Source organism: Cavia porcellus, unplaced genomic scaffold (genome assembly GCF_034190915.1).
Source record: "Cavia porcellus strain 051 isolate PalLab524CR breed Dunkin Hartley unplaced genomic scaffold, mCavPor4.1 scaffold_18, whole genome shotgun sequence".
Classification (NCBI taxonomy): Eukaryota; Metazoa; Chordata; class Mammalia; order Rodentia; family Caviidae; genus Cavia; species Cavia porcellus.
Window position 1 is genome coordinate 57,432,201 of NW_026947501.1, and position 17,070 is coordinate 57,449,270.

The following is a 17,070-nucleotide window of genomic DNA, read 5'->3' on the forward strand; positions in this document are numbered from 1 at the left end:
CTGGTTCTTTGTGGTGACCATGGCATGTCTGAGACAGGGAGTCATGGGGCCGCCTCAGCAGAGGAAGTGAGGACACCCTTGGTCCTAATCAGCTCTGCATTTGAGAGGAAACCTGGTGAGCATTTAAGAATGTTTGACATCTTTAAACTCTAGTCTGATTTTAATTTTAAAAGCCATGTTTTAAAGCTGTATAATCGCAAAATATCATGAGCAATGTGAAAATAAAAATTAGGTGAAGAAGAGCAGCCAGGGTTTGGAGTATATATTACACTGATTTTTAAAACACATGTACTTTTTGTTCGAATGTTGATTTTAGAATGTTACTATCTAGATATTTGGAAATAATTGAAAGAAAACTGCCTTTTGCTTACAGACATCTAAACCATATACACAGACTGAAGGAAACAAATGTTTAAAATGTCTAAAAAATACCCACTGCGTAAAACCAGATATTGAATAGTAGTGTCAGCCGGGTTAGGGACACAGTTGGAGCAGGCCCTAGGGGAAGTCAGACACCACCTTTGCAGCCCCACCTGGTTTGCCTTGCCTCTTCACTGCCCTCTCCAGCCAGCTGCTTTGTGTCCTCTGGCTCCCATGAGGGCCTGGTGTCTGCCACGTGTTGCTGACACACTTGTAGTGCAGTGCTTACTTCTGAGTGCAACAGAGCCCCAGGGACACTCCTGGAGCTGGCTTTCTCACCTTACAGTACTAACTTTCTTCCCAGCCACCACCCCACTGCCTCCTTCACTGATCTTTTCTGGACTGACTTTGTGTCATTCTACGCTCACTCCTGAGACGCTTTATCTGCTTCCATGGCCAAAGATACCATTAATAGGCCCACACCCATAATGTTTGTCCTTCTGGCTGTCTCCACTTTGGCTTTAGACCTGTCCACCTGGCTGCTCCTGAAGTGAGGTCTCATAGCTGGAACCAGTGTAGCAGCTTCATATCTGAGTGCTTTCTCCACATCTAGCCCTTTGTCCTGAGCACAGATGGTACTACCATCCATGTGAGTCCCTCTTGCCCGCCTTCACTCCCCACATTCCTTATTCTCACATCTCTGCATGCATAAAGCCTTTTAGTAGCTGATCTTAGATAAATTGTGAATCCCATGAGAAGCTTTTCATCAGCCTAACTGCTTCATTGGAAGCTGTGTCCCTGACTTGTGTGCCTGCTTCTCTGCCCTCTTGAACATCCTCTGGCTGTGGCACCCTTGTCTCGCCCTCTTGGCCTCCTGCAATCTCAAAAGCATCATTCCTCATCTCCAAGGCCTGACTACTTTACTGTCCATGTCTCCTCTGCATTGAGCCTTTTGATGTCATGACTGCCTTGGTTTGTCTTTATAGTCTTGTCTATGGAGTTCACATTACTGCTGCTCTCTTCCATGCTGAGATGTTACCCAATATATAATAGGTGCCAAAACAGATTTTCTGAATAAACAAATCTTACACTCAGGTGTTGGCAGGGAAAACCATCTACCTTGCCCTTCCCCAATGGGGGTTCCAGATGTCACTGACTTTTGGAACTCAGCCTCTCCAGAAACCAGGCTGGACACCTGCTTTCTGCAAGGTGGCAGACACTAAGCCACTGCCCTGTGTCTTACATCTGTCTAGCACCATGCTGACCCAGAAAGTGAGGGTGGCACTCAGCAAGGTCATCTACCATCGATTCCCTCAGAAGGGGTTTGTTGAGTGCTTGTGATGGGCCAAGCATTGTACTGAGCACTGCTGGGTTAGCAAAGGAGCCAGAGATAACCTTTGTCCTGAAGGAGCTCTTACTCCAGGGAGACAGAGACAATTATGCAGCTCTTCCTCTTCAGGAACAAAGGTCAGAGTGTGTATTTAGAACATCTGTTTGGTGCTATACAATCGGCTTCAGTCCTAATCTTTGGGTCTGTTTTGTCTTCTAAGAATAGCTGTGTTCTCATTTTTCCCATTTTATAAGCCAAGATTGTACTTTGAATATATTCACAGCATTGAGTGACCACTGCCAGAGTCAGTTTTAGGACATTTGACCCCCTCAAAAAGAAATCTCTCACATTTTAGTTACCCACCCACCCCCAGCACTGGGCACTCACTAATGACCCACTTCTCCTGGGCATCCTGTAAGACTGGCACCCAGGGCTTAAGATGCTTTTTTGCTTATGTTTTTCCAGCTTGTTCAGGCTGCAGCATGGTGGTCTCTCATTCCTTTTTGTTGCTAAGTCAAATTTCATCTTGTGATGAACCTTGTTATTTATTGTCTATTGATGGAGGGACTTTTTGGTTATTTCCACTTGCTGCTGTAAATACCTATATTTTTTTAAGGATGTGTTGTTTTTGTCTAGAATCATTGTCTTGCTACAATATAGTTCTACTCTCATCTCTATTTTTGTCAAATGTGTTTTATTTCCATATGTTGCAACTAATGGCATAATTATATATACATTTCTTTTTTGATTACTGGTGACTGAACCAAGGCTTTGCACATTCTAACACTATGCTACACCTGCAGCCCTTTCTATTTTACTTTTGCTTTTCTTTTTCTTTTTCTTTCTTTCCTTTTCTTTTGGTATCAGGGATCAAACTCATGACCTTGCACCTACCAGGCAGGCACAGTGCCACTGAGCTACATCCCCAGCCCTCTATTTTATTTTGAGAGAGTCTTGATAATTTTCCCAGATTGGGTTCAAATTTGGGATCCTCTTGCCTCTGCCTCCCCAGGAGCTGGGTGTGTTACACTATTACTAGCATATGACTATACATATGGTTTTCATATTACCTTTCAAATCAAGTCAAAGAATAATGGAAGAAATTGCCTTTGTGCTGTCTTTTAGAATTATATACCTATTTTTGCCTTTTTACTATCTGAAGTCACTTAGCTTCAACTTTAGGAACTTCTTTCACTGTATCCTGTAAGACAAGTTTGCTGCCAACAAATTGTCTGTTTTCTGAATTCTGAGGATATCTTTTTTACCTTTTGGTTTGGTACCAGAGATTGAACTCACAACCTTACACGTGCCAGGAAAGTGCTTGTGCTGCTGAGCTACATCCCCAACCGTGAGGGTATCTTTTTTGACAGTAGTTTTGTTGGATTAAGTCTCCTAGTGGACAATCTTTCTGTCAGCTTCCAGCTGCCGTGTTGTGCATCTGGCCTTCATGGTTTTGATGAGAAGTCGGTGTTCGGCATTCTGGTTCCTGTCTTCTAGCATTTTGTTTGTTTGTGTTTGTATTTTGTTGAGACAAAACACAGTCTCAGTTCAGGCTGGCTTTGAGCTCACTTTGTAGCACAGGCTGGTCTCAAACTCACAATGGTCCTCCTGTCTCAGCCTCCTGAGTGCTGAGATTACAGGCCTGTGCCACCATACCCAGCTTCTTCTAGCATTTTCACTGCAGTGAGTCTGTCTTTTGTGTTTATCCAGTGTGGTGTTCATTGAGATTTGTAGATTAATGCTTTACATTAAGTGTGAGGATTTTCTGATTTTCAGGTTGTATAGTCATTGCTGATCTTTGTGATGCTTTCTTGTACCATTTCAGACCTACTGTTGAACACCTCTAATGAATCTCTTTGAAGTCTTTAAGTCTGACACATGACCCCTTTCCCAGGAAGGTGCCTTTTTCCTGTTTGTCACACTTTCCTGTAACTTCGTGTGTCTTGTAATTTTTGGTGAAAACTGAACATTTTAAATGACGTAGTGTTGCCAGATGTAATGGTGCATGCCTGTAATTCGAGCACTTAGAAGACTGAGGCGGGAGGAGGATTACCCCGAGTTCAAGACCAGTCTGGACTACACAGTGAGGCCCTGTCTCAAAAAAAATTTATTTAAAAAATGATGTAGTGTATTGACTCTGGATGCCAACCCTTCCCTGAGCTGGGGCATGTTTATTTTTCTAATGACTTGAGGACTAACTTAGTGCTGCAGTGCTGCTTCAGTGGCATAGCCTGGACACCCACAGCTCTCTGTTGCTATCACTCCCAGCTCTGGAGCTCTGCTAATTGCTGACAGATTGCTCTTTTGTTTCCGAGCGGAAAACAGCAACAAGGGAAGATGAGAGATGCTCAAGCTCTGCCCTGCCAGGGGGCTAGTACCACCCACCCATGCACCTTGAAGAGAGGGAGTCTTATGTTCCTGGCTATAACTTTGTAGTGGATTTTTTTTCCCACTGAATTATGAGAGGAGAGGGCACAGATCATAGTTTGGGTACCATGGACTCTTAAAGTTCTTATCACAAGTTTAGTATATTTTCTTGCATGAAAGTTTTTTCATTTGCTGTATGCCCTTAGTGCTATGGTAGCCATTTTACATGATGCTTTAGATTGTGCTCTGTGTGATTGCCAGATGTCCTCATCTGCTAAGCCCATCCCAACACCTCACCTCCAGGTGAGAAGCACAGATCTGGGTCACTTTAGGGCCAGGAGTCTGGGAAAGGTCATGAGCCTCTTCCTGGAACTCCAGAAGGGCAGAGCAGGTATATTTTGTTGTCTGCCTCTTGCTATTAGAATATAAGCTCTATGAAGGTAGGACGTTGCCAGTTTGATGATTTGTTATTCTATCCTCAAACCTATAATAACAACTGACATGATGGCTGTTGCATCAACATCTGCTGATAGGATATTTAAAAGATTATTTAGCTGAGGATGTAGCAGGGCCAGTGGCGGTTGAAGGGCTGAGAGAATGGTAACCAGAAATACCTCAGGATCAAATCTACTCCACTCTTTGTACACAGTACAGAATTAGTTATTAAAAATGTAACATACTGGTAGGAGAAGTCCCAGTTGCTCTTTAGGACCTGCTGAAAGGTGGGCCAAGTCTCATCAGAGCTATATCCAGGGAGAAGAGCACAGAGCCTTCTGTATCCAGAAAATCCCACCTCACCCTTGTTCAAGTCTGTTGGCTCTGCCAAGCTATCTGCCAGCTCTGTGTCTGGCCCTGCTCTGTGGCTCACATGGAGGTTCTTCATTGGTCTCCTAGTGTATCATAAGCCATGTAACGTGAGGCAGCGTTCAGTAACTGTTGACACAGAAAGCAAGGGAAAGGTTTCTGTTTGAATCTACATGGAATAGCCTGAAGAGATGGATAATTTGGCTTATATTAGCTGTAAAAGGTCAAATTCAAGAATGACTACCATCTCCTAAAATGTTTTCTTTTTCTAGGTGACATCCGATACCCAACACAGGTCCAGCAGACAGATTTGGCTGCAACACTTGCGATAGGGCTTGGTTTGCCAATTCCAAAGGACAGCATTGGAAGTCTTTTATTTCCAGTTGTAGAAAGAAGACCAATGAGAGAACAACTGAGATTTTTACATCTAAATGCAGTACAGCTTAGTAGATTGTTGCAAGAGAATGTTCCATCATATGAAAAAGGTAAACCAGTTAATAATTTCCAGCTTCCATTAGGCTTATATGTCTCCTCTGTGCCTTGTGTTTTTCTGTTGTGCTTTGTAGTGTACAGTTTGTCATGGGCATACTTTGCAGTCAGCACTCTTCAATTATATATATTGTGTTTCTCTTTGCTTAAACACTTAACTATCACCATAAACAACACAAACAGATGCAATCACCTAAGTGGAATGTTTTCATTAGTTTTATTAATTCAATAAATATTTACCACCTTCTTGTTATGAACTATTAAAGCATCAGTACAAGATCTCTGTGCTTAACCTTCTAGAGTGAGGAGAGAAATGACGTGATAGATGACAGAAGCTAGATGGTGGCACAGTCACCAAGTAGATGTATTCTATTTAGTATTCAAATTGTCAGCTCCAAGCCCCAGGTTAGCAGGAACCCTGGGAGAGGGTTCTGACATGGCAGAGACAATGCAGGGAACCACACAGCCTGATGACATGTCTGGAGAGGGCACAAGGAGCTGATGACAGAGGATGTACAGCTCTTTAGGCAACAGACCCACCTTTATCCTTGGTGAAGTGGGAAAGCTGCAGGCTAGGCCACCCAGCCTATCTTTGAGGCCTCAGCCAGCTGCAGTACTCTGGCAAGAGGTGGGTAGAAATGGGATTGCATTCTGGACATGTTTTGGAGGTGGCATAGACAGGATTGACTGACACACTGGGATGTAAAGTACAAAACACGGAGCAACCCCAGCATTTTCAGCAGCACAGAAGGAGTGACTGTGCACTGAAGTGGACCAATCACTGGGGGTAGCCAGGTCCAGGAAGCCATGGAAGGAAAGAAAATATCAGTGAGAGGACCTCATGGCCAAGTGTGGCCCACAACCTAGGGAGAGGTGTTATGTCATCAAGGCCTGGCTATTACTCATATTCAGGCCCAGCCAGGACTACTGTTACTTCTTCTGGTTTGTTTTATTTTTTCAAAAATGACTTTAGTTGGTAAATTTTGCACATTTGTTCTTATTAATACCCTTTCTCCTATACTAGTAAAAACACCAATAAAAATAAAAACAACAGAAAAGTTGTTTGCCTATTTCAGAAATGTCAGGGTAGGGAAAAATCAAAAACTGTGAACGATGAGAGAGAACCCAAGATTACTAAATGGATCCTACACCCCTAGAAGACGCAATCTACATTGTCAGTACAGGTCTTACAGGTTTCAGACCCCACGTGGCCTGTGAGCCCTTCAGATACCCAGCCTGCCCTGAGCATCTGGCTCCTTTGCTCCCAGCTCTGTTGGGACCAGCTGTCTCTCAGGACCTTTACTCATGCTGTTCTCATTGACTAAATTCTCCAGATTTTCAGAATTAATTCCAAAATACCCTTAATTCAGCTTAGATGTCAGACCAGGCTTATGCCCCACTCTACTTTAAATCTAGAACCCAAATCTTCCCCCACCCCAGAATTCTCATTATATAGTATATCTTTCTATTATACCATTCTTCACACTTTGTAATTACATATCAATGACAGTGTGTGTACATACAATCTGTGTGTGTATCTGAGGGGGAGGGAGAGACAGAGAATGTGACTATATGAGCTGGCATCATAAGTGCTGTACCCAGCCTTGCAAAGTGGGAGAGCCATGTCTACACCCCACAGCTTCCAAAGGCAGTCGTAGAAACATGGGCCACCCATGTCTACATCCTAGCTCCACTGAACACTGTGGGGAGGAAAAGAAGAGCTCTTAGCAGGATACTGGCCATTGGTGTGATAAGGTTGCATGGGCCTTACAATAGTAATGCATATGAACCTGCAAGTGTTTGGGTTCATGTCTGCACCTTATACACACAAGTGGTTTGTTTGTTTGCAGAGGTTTTTCTGCTGCTGTGATGCAAACCTGGGGCTTGGTCAGAGCTGTCAGGTTGGGGACCTGCTGACAGGTACTTCTGAATCTACTCTTCAATTGCCTTTTCTAAGAATAAATGCATTTCAGATACCAGCAGAGGTTCTTGGTTTGTGGACCTGTCTAGTCATGAGAAAGTGTGATCCAGGGAGGACTGAGAGGCCATCTAGCTCTGGAAACAAAGTACACCAGTATTTGGCCACAAGCAGCTTGCCTGTGTTTACAAGAGGCAGACAGCAACCATAGGACCAGCCCCTTCCCAGAGCCGGTCTCCCATATCAGGCCATCACTGGCCTTCCTGAGCAGGGAGGGCTATGGAGTCACATTCCAGAGAACAGAGAGGCTGGCTATGCATGAAGGTAGGTGTGCTGTAAGGACAGGAAGGATTCTGTATAACCAAGACCTATTGATTCAGTGCACTTCAGGAGTCATTTTGTGTTGCACAAGAAGCAGCAGAGTGGAAAGAGACAATGAGAGGTCAAGGAGGTATGACCAGGTAAGAAGTGTAGAGAAGAGTCTGGGCTGAGTAGCAGGTAGATATTTCTGTCTAACCTCTATGTACCAAGGGCCCACGCCCTGGAAGAGCTCTGACAGACAGGCTCATTGTCAGTTTTCACAATTTTACTAATGTGCTGCTGACCCTCCCCTGAAAGAACAGGCAGTGTGCTTTGAGTATCAGTTCTAAAAATCATGCCACAGATCACTACGTGAGATTTTTCTTTCCTGCAGATCCTGGATTTGAGCAGTTTATGATGGCAGAAAGGCTCCATGGGAACTGGGTGAGGCTACACTTGGAGGAGGACCATTCTGGTGCCCTTTTCAACCTGGGGACCAAAGTGGCCAGACAGTATCTGGGTGCGCTGAGGACCCTGAGCCTGGCACTGAGCATGCATGTGGCTCAGTATGATGTCTACTCCATGGCAGTGGGGACCATCATTGTTTTGGAGGTATGAACCCTCATGTCACGTGGTGGGGCTTAGGTGTTACATAGCTTTGGCAACTCAGCCAAATATGAATTTAAACTATATCAGTGTTACTAAACACAGAAAATATAGGTTTTCCTCGTCCTCCCATCATGTGTCCGGCTTGTGATGATGCACAAAGCAGTGCCAGTGGCTGCACCCAGCCTTGCCACAGGAGGTAAAAAAAAAATAATTAATAAGCCACACCATGACACTTTTAGTAGGCAATTAAAAATTCTCTTTCTAGGGTCTCTTTTCTGTCCTCAGTATATAAGCAGCTGGCACAAGGTGGGAGGCATGTATCATGTGGACCAAGCCACACCTGGCCATCTGTTCAATACCTACATCTTCTGTTCCAGGCTCTCACCCTGCTCCTCCTTAGCACTCCACAGGTGCTGCACAGAAGGGCTGAGCTAGAAGTGCCACTGTCACCTGCCATGTTTTCTCTGCTCTTCTACCTGATGTTCCTGATCCTGTCAGCCATCCATGTAGTAGTGTGCACCTCAGTGGAGAGCTCCTGCTACCTCTGCAGCCTCCCGTGGCTGGCAGCTGGGGGCGTGATGGTGCTGGTTTCTGCACTGCTTTGTGTGATTGCATCTGCTCTTGCCAGGATGGTCATGGACAGCACTCTCCCATGGAAGGTACAGCAGTTGCGGACTGTTGTGTTATACCAGCCTCACTTTTGTTCCTTAGATGTGATTGAACACTTGGTATGCACCATTAGGGTCATGCTTGTGGCATCCTAGAAAGGTTACCCCAAAAAGGATGGCAGGGAGGGAGCTTAATCATCCGCTAAGTGTTATGGTATTGGATCAGGCCACGTGCCTCTGCTCCAGGGCTCTAGGAAAGAAGCAGAGGACTCATTAGGGTTGCTGACCATTTGTGGGCCTGCATCTAGCAGAGCGTGTGAGCTGCAGCTGAGGGCACAGTCTACTGGTGGGTGCTCAGGATGCTCTAGCACACTTGGTCTGCTGTGTCTCTGTATACCTAAGTGCAGTTCTTTAAATTCTGAGTTTCTGGCCAGGCACCTTTGCTCATTAGCTGGGAATTTAAGCAGGGCAGAGAACAGGAATAGACAGCTGCTGTCTGGTCCAAAGTGCCTAGAGCACCATGAGGATGGAGGGACCCTGTGCAATGGCTCCAACTCCTTCTCTGCCCTCACAGGGCCTTCAAAGCCACCCGCAGGACAGTGGATATAGGCACTTGCGGTGTCCTTATAACTCAGATTGTCTTTGTCCAGGTCTGTACCTGTCAGGCCTAACTGGGTTCATGCTCCTCCTCTCCCTAGTACCTGTCAACACACAATTAATGGATATCAAAAGAACAGATGACAGCAATTGAATCTATGTCTTGAGCCATTTAAAGTTAGAACATTAAAGGAACAGGACTCTTATGCTGCCTTTGTCATTTCAAACAGATGTAACTGTTACAGTGGAAACTAGGGTTCTAGAAACTCATGGATAGGTTGGCCCCTTCAATTTCCAGGCAGCAGGTACTTCCATGGAAGGAGGGCAAGGGCTTGCAGGGTCTCTGATAAGCGCTTGGGTTCAGTGTTACCCAGAAGGCTCAGCCGTCTTGGTCTTTGCCCTTCTGGCTGGGCTGAGGGTGCCGCAGGAAGAAATGTTCTTCTGGGGAAAGCTGTGAGCACCAGCCGCAAAGATGACAAGTGTAGTTACTCTCACCAAAGATGTCAGCACATGCAGTAAGTGTGTGCCACTTTCAGATCACCCCTCATAAAATGCATTTCTTCCTCAGAGTGCAGCCCGCCCCTGCTCAGGATGGTCGGAAGTGGGCCTCCTCCTCCTGCTTGGCACAGTTGGCCACGTCCTGAGCCTGGGAGCCAGTAGCTTTGTGGAAGAAGAACACCAAACCTGGTACTTCCTGGTCAATACACTATGTCTGGCTCTGAGCCAGGAAACCTGCCGGAGCTACTTCCTGAAAGATGACAGCGAACTGCAGCACCGTTTCCACACACAGCCAGGGACTGTGGGTGCCACTTGCATCCAACAGGACTGCGTAGCCTGCGAAGCCCCCAAGGCTGGCCAGGCGGGTAAAGGGCCTTGCCCCTCTGGAGCACTCAGAGGTCATACCCACTGGGCAGTGCTGGCTGGTCCATGGCTGGTGCTGGCTTTTTGCCGACTGCTAAGGTCCTTGAACCACACAGGGGTCCAGGGAGCTCACCGGCCGGACTTCGGCCACTGGCTCACCAGGTGAGCATGACCCCAGCAGGCTGACCCTACTAGTAAGTTTCACACTAGTCTTCTTTTAGTACACTTAGGCCTGTTTTTTGTGTTAAGAATGGGATACTGGGACTGGGGAGATAACTCAGTGGTACAGCACCTGCCTGGCAAGCATGAGGTCCTGAGTTTGGTTCCTGGTACAAAAAAAAAGAGACTAGGATGCTGTTTGAGATCTGAAAAATGGAGGAAGTTACCACTGGCATACCTGCTTCTGCATGTCCCCAAGGGTGTGAATGTATGTAACCTGCACCTAGCACACTCTTGCCGCAGGCCACTCCTATCCTGGTATAGTGGTAGGAGTTGCATACCTCCCGGCAGCTGCCTACTCCTTCACAATTGTTTGCCTGTCCCTCTACCATGACATGTGACCTTCCAGAGTGTCTAAAATATACATGCAGCTTAAATCTCAGTAGCAAATGAATGCCCAGGTCATTTTTTCTAGGTCTGAGTATACTTTGGCAAATATTTACTCATCCTTTTAATAGTAATTGTCTAAGATTGTATGTGCTGTAATAGAGAAAAGAGTTTGGCCTTCCAACACCCCAGTATGGATGGGCTTCATCCCTGCAGCTCCCCTCACCGTAGGGGGTAGTGGCAGCCTGCCAGAGGGAGGGTGGGGATACAGCCAGTCAAGGGTGGTGGTGACAAGACTGATTATGCCTCCTGTCTAGCCTCTAAGCCTATGAAAGTTATAGGACTTTAGCTGAACATATTTGTTTGTCACATTTTAAGAACTTCTGTTTGAAGTTAACTAACCAACTTTTTTTTTCTCTCCAGGAAAATCAACTATCTTTAATACAGTTCTTTGGAGCCCCTGGCTGTGGTTTGCATATGTCACCAGTCCCATTTGGTAATAACATTGGCATTTTCTGTCTCACTGCAGCTCTAGTCACAAAATGGAGCTCTCCTGCCTGGCTGCCCTGTCCTTGCTTATGATTTTCATATTGGTTCAAAGAGAATGCTCCCTCATGTCCAAGGTGGCCCTGGCACTAGGGCTGGTGGGTATCTTCTGCTATCGGGCAGCTATTGGGAATTTGCTGTTCCCATGGCAACCAGCCAACAAAGGCATTTCAAAGTAAGTGCATTACAGACATGTGAACTTACTTTTAGATGAGTCGTTGTATTTTATGAACTGAAAAATGTCATGCCAATCTTTAGAGTACTAGAGTTTGGTTTTTATGAATGCTAATTTCATCAGCAGCTCCTAGAGCCTAGCTAACAAAACTGTCATGAACCTAGCTAACAAAACCTTCACTTTATTAGCACTCTTTTAGGAAAAAGACAAATAGCTTAGAAGGTCACTGAGTTTTTTTAAATTAGCTAAACTTCCAGGGATATCATAGGAGTAACGGATGATAGACTGGTGTCTGAGTTAATGGCAGCAGTGCTCAGTTGTGACGTGGCTGTAGAAACTTATTTCTATAAAATGTTTGACCTGACAGCTGTCAGGAAAATCAGCTATTTGGAGCTTCAACATGACCACATGGTTGTTCACTCCATGGTTGGTGGGTGACCGTTTTATTCTCCATTTTTGGCAACTATAAATGGTGCTCAGTGAACATGCTGCATATACACTGAGGAGAATGTGATTACACCCAAGAAATGTTTCAATCAGGCAGAGTTAATAGATTTAACCAAGCTTAAAAAAACATGTACTTTTCCAACTGCTAGGGAGCATCCACATTTACTTTTTTTTTTTTTTTTTTTGTCCGAGGTGCATGAATCCAAGCATCCACCTTTACTAAAAAAAAAAAAAGCCAGGGTATCCCATAATGTTCATTGTGTTCCCATATAGTAAGGAGCTCCATGCTGCACATGCCAGGAGAGTTCAGTCCCAAATTTATCTTTGTGTGTCAGGTGCCCACTCTTCTGTTTGAGGGCAATATGGTAGAAGAGGCTGCCTCTCACTCCTGGGGTATGGCTGGATAGGGGCTGTTCCAAGGCAAGTGGTAAAGTGTAGGAACCCTCCAAGCTTCTCAAATGTGTCCTGAGGACATAGCAGGAGGATGTTAGGATTGATCACTGGTTGCCAGTAGAAGAGCATGATTTGAAATGGGTAAAAGAGCATTTATAAAATGCAGACTGCCACAGATTTGTACATGTCTGTTCATGTTCTGTTAAATGTATTAACTGCCTGATTTGAAATATTTCTTTGATGTGACTATATTTTCCTAAGTATATATGCAGCATGTTCATTGAGCATCATTTATAGTTTAAAAAAAATAAAGAGCAAAACAATCGAACACCAACTGTTGGGGTGACCAACTGTGGCATGACAAACTGTATGGTCATATTCAAGTTCATAGAATTATACTATGAGCTGATTTTTCTGACAGCTTTGTTGGGCCAAAGGATTTTTGTAGAAATAGAAAGACATTGTGGAATAGTTGGCTATAAAACTGTTATGTGATCCCAGCTTACCAAATGAGTTTAATTTTTCATATTTGTAGGAAAGACTAGATAAAATATTGGTGTTTATACAGTGTTTAGGTGTCAAGATCATAGGTAAATTGTGATCTTCCTTCTTACTATTCATTTTTGTATCCTACAAATATCCAGAACTAATGGATATTGCTTTTTAATGAAACAAAAAGTCTAGGTGATAACTAAGGGATGTAGCCAGGCCATATGGGTGGCTTCAGGGCTCAGGAGCCCCTGGAAGCACCTACGGAGGCAGGAGGCTGGGACACCTTCAGAGTGCAAGACTTTGGGAAAACATCAGGTTGGATGCTACATCTAGGGATATTGTGTCATCACAAACTGCAGTGTGTGAACAAATTCTTATTTTCTCCTAGACCCATGCACTGTCTCCAAACATAGTCATCTCACTTACCTGGTTGCCTGCTGCAGCATGTTTCTGTAGTGTCTAAAACCAAGTGTTTTGCCTTTTGTCTCAACACGTCTACTTGTTCACCTTCCTCCTAGAAAGCACTTCCATCTCTTAGCCCCTCCTATCCTATCTGAATACTCCTAGTTCCAGACCTGTACAGTTCTGGATCTACAGCAATTCTGGATTTGTCCTTTATTGTCTGTAGCTTGCTTTCTTCTCACTAGAAGTCCAAGGATGGCTGAAGGAGATGTTCAAGGCAGTGGCTCTGGAGCACAGGAAGCACTGACTGGTTAGGGTGAGAAGGGCCTCAGATGTGTCTCTTAATGCTCTCCTTCCTGCTCACTGCCCAGCCACTTAGGGCTGATCTCCTGTTACAGAACCAGTTCTGTTTCTTTGAAACTTTTTCAGTGGTTCTAACCCATGTGGGTCTCCATCTCTAAGTATGTGAGACCTGCTTTCAGCATTCATCCCAGAGCACTCCTAACCTGTAGGGCTGCCAGCTCCCAGACCTAGCTACTCAGCAAGTGTCACCTGCCAGGCATAGGCACAGGCATACAGAGCCCACCATATTGGCGTCAAACTGATCATGTGTTCACTTCAGCAGCACTATAATAAAATTAGAATCAAACTCATCATACCAAAAAGGGGATTTTTAAATACATAAACCTTTCTAAGAAAATCTGATATAAGAAAACTCATTTTCCAAAATGCATTGATATTTTTAAATTTACCTAGTGTTTTAAAAGCAGTATATATAAAATAACTTATAAAATCTATTTAAAATGTTTTTAGGGATATATGTGCTTTGTAAAATGAAATTCTTAGGTCTAGTGTCATAAATTATATCTTTTACTGACTTAAATGAAGTACTAAAATATAAAAATACTTAATGTTGAACATTTACTGTGCCATAAAATGCACATTCCCTCTTATATCCCTGTAATAGCGCTGTGAGGTATAGATACCATTTTTCATTCTTTTCATAAGTAACAAAGCTGAGTGTCAAATAAAAGTGTTAACTTTCCAACAACAAGTCTTAACGTGGGGCCGAGACTGATGCTTATGGGTGTGTCTTTTCTGAATCTGTTCGATTATGAACATGCTCACTCACATAGTCAGCATTTGTGAATAGATGGGAGTTTCTGAGAGTGGGGTCTTACCAGGGCAGTGGTTTTCAGTGTACCAGGCAGGCTTCTTGGTGTGCTCCATGGCTAAAGAGCAACCCCAAAGGCAGCTCAGTTACAAAGGTGTACGCAGGACAGGCCTGCTGGTCCCACAGATAAAGGGATTAAGAGGTGACAACCGTGGTGGGGAGGGTGCTACTGCATGGTTAGCTATGCTAGCATAAATTAGGCATTCCCTAAGCAGACATGTGCTTTTCGTGGAAAATTATGTAGTTGGTAAAAATGAATCTTAACTTGTTTTGCTTTTTTTTAGGGGTATTCTTGAAGCTCGTTTTGTTTATGTCTTTGTCCTTGGCATTCTGTTCACGGGCACCAAAGACTTGCTTAAATCTCAAGTCATTGCTGCAGACTTCAAAGTCACGACTGTAGGTTTGTGGGAACTATATAGTGGATTAGTTCTTCTGGCAGCATTGCTCTTAAGACCACATAATCTTCCGGTATTAGCATTTAGCCTCTTGATCCAGACCATCATGACTAAATTCATCTGGAAGCCTCTGAAACACAATGTAGCTGAGATAACTGTAATGCATTACTGGTTTGGTCAAGCATTCTTCTATTTTCAGGTAGGTTTCATTATTATCATAGGTAGAAGACTATTTACTTTTTTCTATATCTTTGTTTTTATTTGAGAACATTTTAGAAGTTGGAAAATGGTATCTGTTAATGAGAACTGTCAGTATGCATGGTGAACTATGCTTATAACATAGAGCACAGTTATTTAAGGTAGACACTCAGTGTGGAATTGTGGGTGTGTACAACAAATATCCAGTTGTTGCTCTGCAGGATCAGGTAAGAATTTAATTAGAAGAAGCAGTAAAGAAAACATGTCAAGTCTTTTGCTTATTTTATGAGTATAGTAATTGTGCTTTGTGCTTTTATTCCCAGTGTCAGGGCTGTCCACACCGGGGACCATTCAGTATCTCCACATGGCCATTCTTCCACTGGGACCTGGAAGCATGGCAGGACTTCGCCCCAGTGTTTAAAGTCCCATCACAGGCAGGGCTTCAGCTGTGTGTGTACATACTTGCACAGTTGTCCTGGCATCCCCAGGTCATTGCAGATCCCTTCAACCCAACTCCCTAGCTGAGAGACTCCATCTGCACAGAACAACTGCTCTGTCTCCTCCTCCTTCACTGGCCTCCACTGCTCTGCCTAATCTCAAGATCTCATCCATGTCCCAGCAATGCTTCATTCTTGAGGCACATTCCCTGTGCCTCAAGTTAAATGACTTGTCTCTGCACTCTGATCTGAAATCCAAAGGTGGCAAGTGATTTAGAGAAACCCACCAGTCCTCCATAACATGACCAGATTAAGACCAGTCCACAGCTTTACCTCCCAACTCTCTCAACCTCAATTCTCCTTGAGGGTCTCTGACTAAAGGTGACATCACCATGGGATGCCCCATAAAACATAGGAAACCTTCCCACATGGGGCCTCCAGCAAATGCGAGCTATGCTTGAGTTCCTTATCTATAAATTGAAAGCAATGAACAGTGCTGTTCTCTTAGACGGTGATGAGTCAGGAGCCTGGTGGAATCTGCCCTCCCCTGCTTCCCTCCCCTCGTTGTTTTCCCCCTCTCATCCTTTCCCTCCTTATCCTAGGTCCCCCATCCTAGCTCTCTAGGTCTCTCATTTGTATGGTTCTGTTGTCTCCATAGTCCTGGTCCCCAACCTAGCTCTTTCTGTCCTCGTCCTCTCCCCGTCCTCCCCTCTCCCATCCTCTTGTGTCAGTGTCCTAGCTCTCCCTGTCTTTTCCCCATTCTCCCCCTTACCATCTTCCTGTAACTCTGACCTAGCTCTCCCTGTTCTCAGGTTGAGTTTCTTTCCCTTCATTTTCAGGTCTGGGAGACAAGTGTGGGTCTTGCTGCCCTCAGCTCTGTTTCCTTGACTGTGTGGGGATCAGGATCATGATACTCTGTTTTGCCGGCCCTCCATTCTCACTAAATTCCCTGTCTTTGTGCCTCAAGTCTCTTTGCTCTACACCAAGTGCAATGGTATGCCATGTCACATGGTGGATGACAGTGAGTTAATACAAGTCGGGTATCATCATGGTGGCACATGCTGCCCCATTGCTGGCTTTGTGGTTGTCCTCTGTTCTGCTGACCTTGATCTAGAGTCACCATCTGCTCCAGGAGCAGACCTACTTCTGTTACAAACAAGGCCCTGACCTTTCCCCCCACCCCATTGCTCCTGATGCCAGCTTTCTTCTGTCCCTAGGCAAGACTACAGAAGAGAGATAAGAACCCAGAGTACAACAGGGCCTCAGGGAAGAGGTGTGGAGGAGCAGTGCCCAGGGGGATGGGCATGGTGGGACAGGAAGATGTGTGTGTCTCTGGACCTGTGAAGTTGGCAGCAGCACCACACCATGCCAGCTGACCCCACCAAGTAGAGAGTGTGGGTCAGATTCAGGTGTACACATGGTGTACAGATCACCAGGTTCAACAGACTGAAAGTGGAGATAAGTGAACCCTCAGGAGATCCTACTACTTAGCATGAAGGGTGAGCTGTCTCACAGCACAGCTGGAGAGTACCAGGAATGGCTGGAACCATCCAGACTCTGCAGTCAGGAGTCTGTCTTCAGTAAGCAGGCTAGTGTGTCCCACAGTCCTAGTTTGCCCTCCA

At 44.8% G+C, this 17,070-nt stretch overlaps 1 protein-coding gene across 7 annotated transcripts in view; it reads left to right on the forward strand.

Annotated features, from left to right (window-relative positions):
• Positions 1-17,070, forward strand: part of Pigg (phosphatidylinositol glycan anchor biosynthesis class G (EMM blood group)) — a 78,200-nt gene that overhangs the window by 5,411 nt on the left and 55,719 nt on the right. For 6 of the 7 annotated variants that reach the window (XR_001200175.2, XR_001200176.3, XR_010040823.1 and 3 more), the window contains 7 exons: positions 1-115; positions 5,134-5,346; positions 7,963-8,180; positions 8,555-8,836; positions 9,951-10,405; positions 11,319-11,510; positions 14,703-15,012. The exon at positions 1-115 is cut by the window's left edge and continues 27 nt beyond it. Coding sequence is in view for 4 of the 7 variants with exons in the window: in XM_003465016.5 (XP_003465064.1) it covers positions 1-115; positions 5,134-5,346; positions 7,963-8,180; positions 8,555-8,836; positions 9,951-10,405; positions 11,319-11,510; positions 14,703-15,012 (1,785 nt within the window). In the remaining 3 variants the exon portion in view is untranslated. Of the gene's footprint in view, positions 116-5,133; positions 5,347-7,962; positions 8,181-8,554; positions 8,837-9,950; positions 10,438-11,318; positions 11,511-14,702; positions 15,013-17,070 lie in introns of those variants that run through there. The other variant, XM_013147359.3, reaches the window with a different exon arrangement.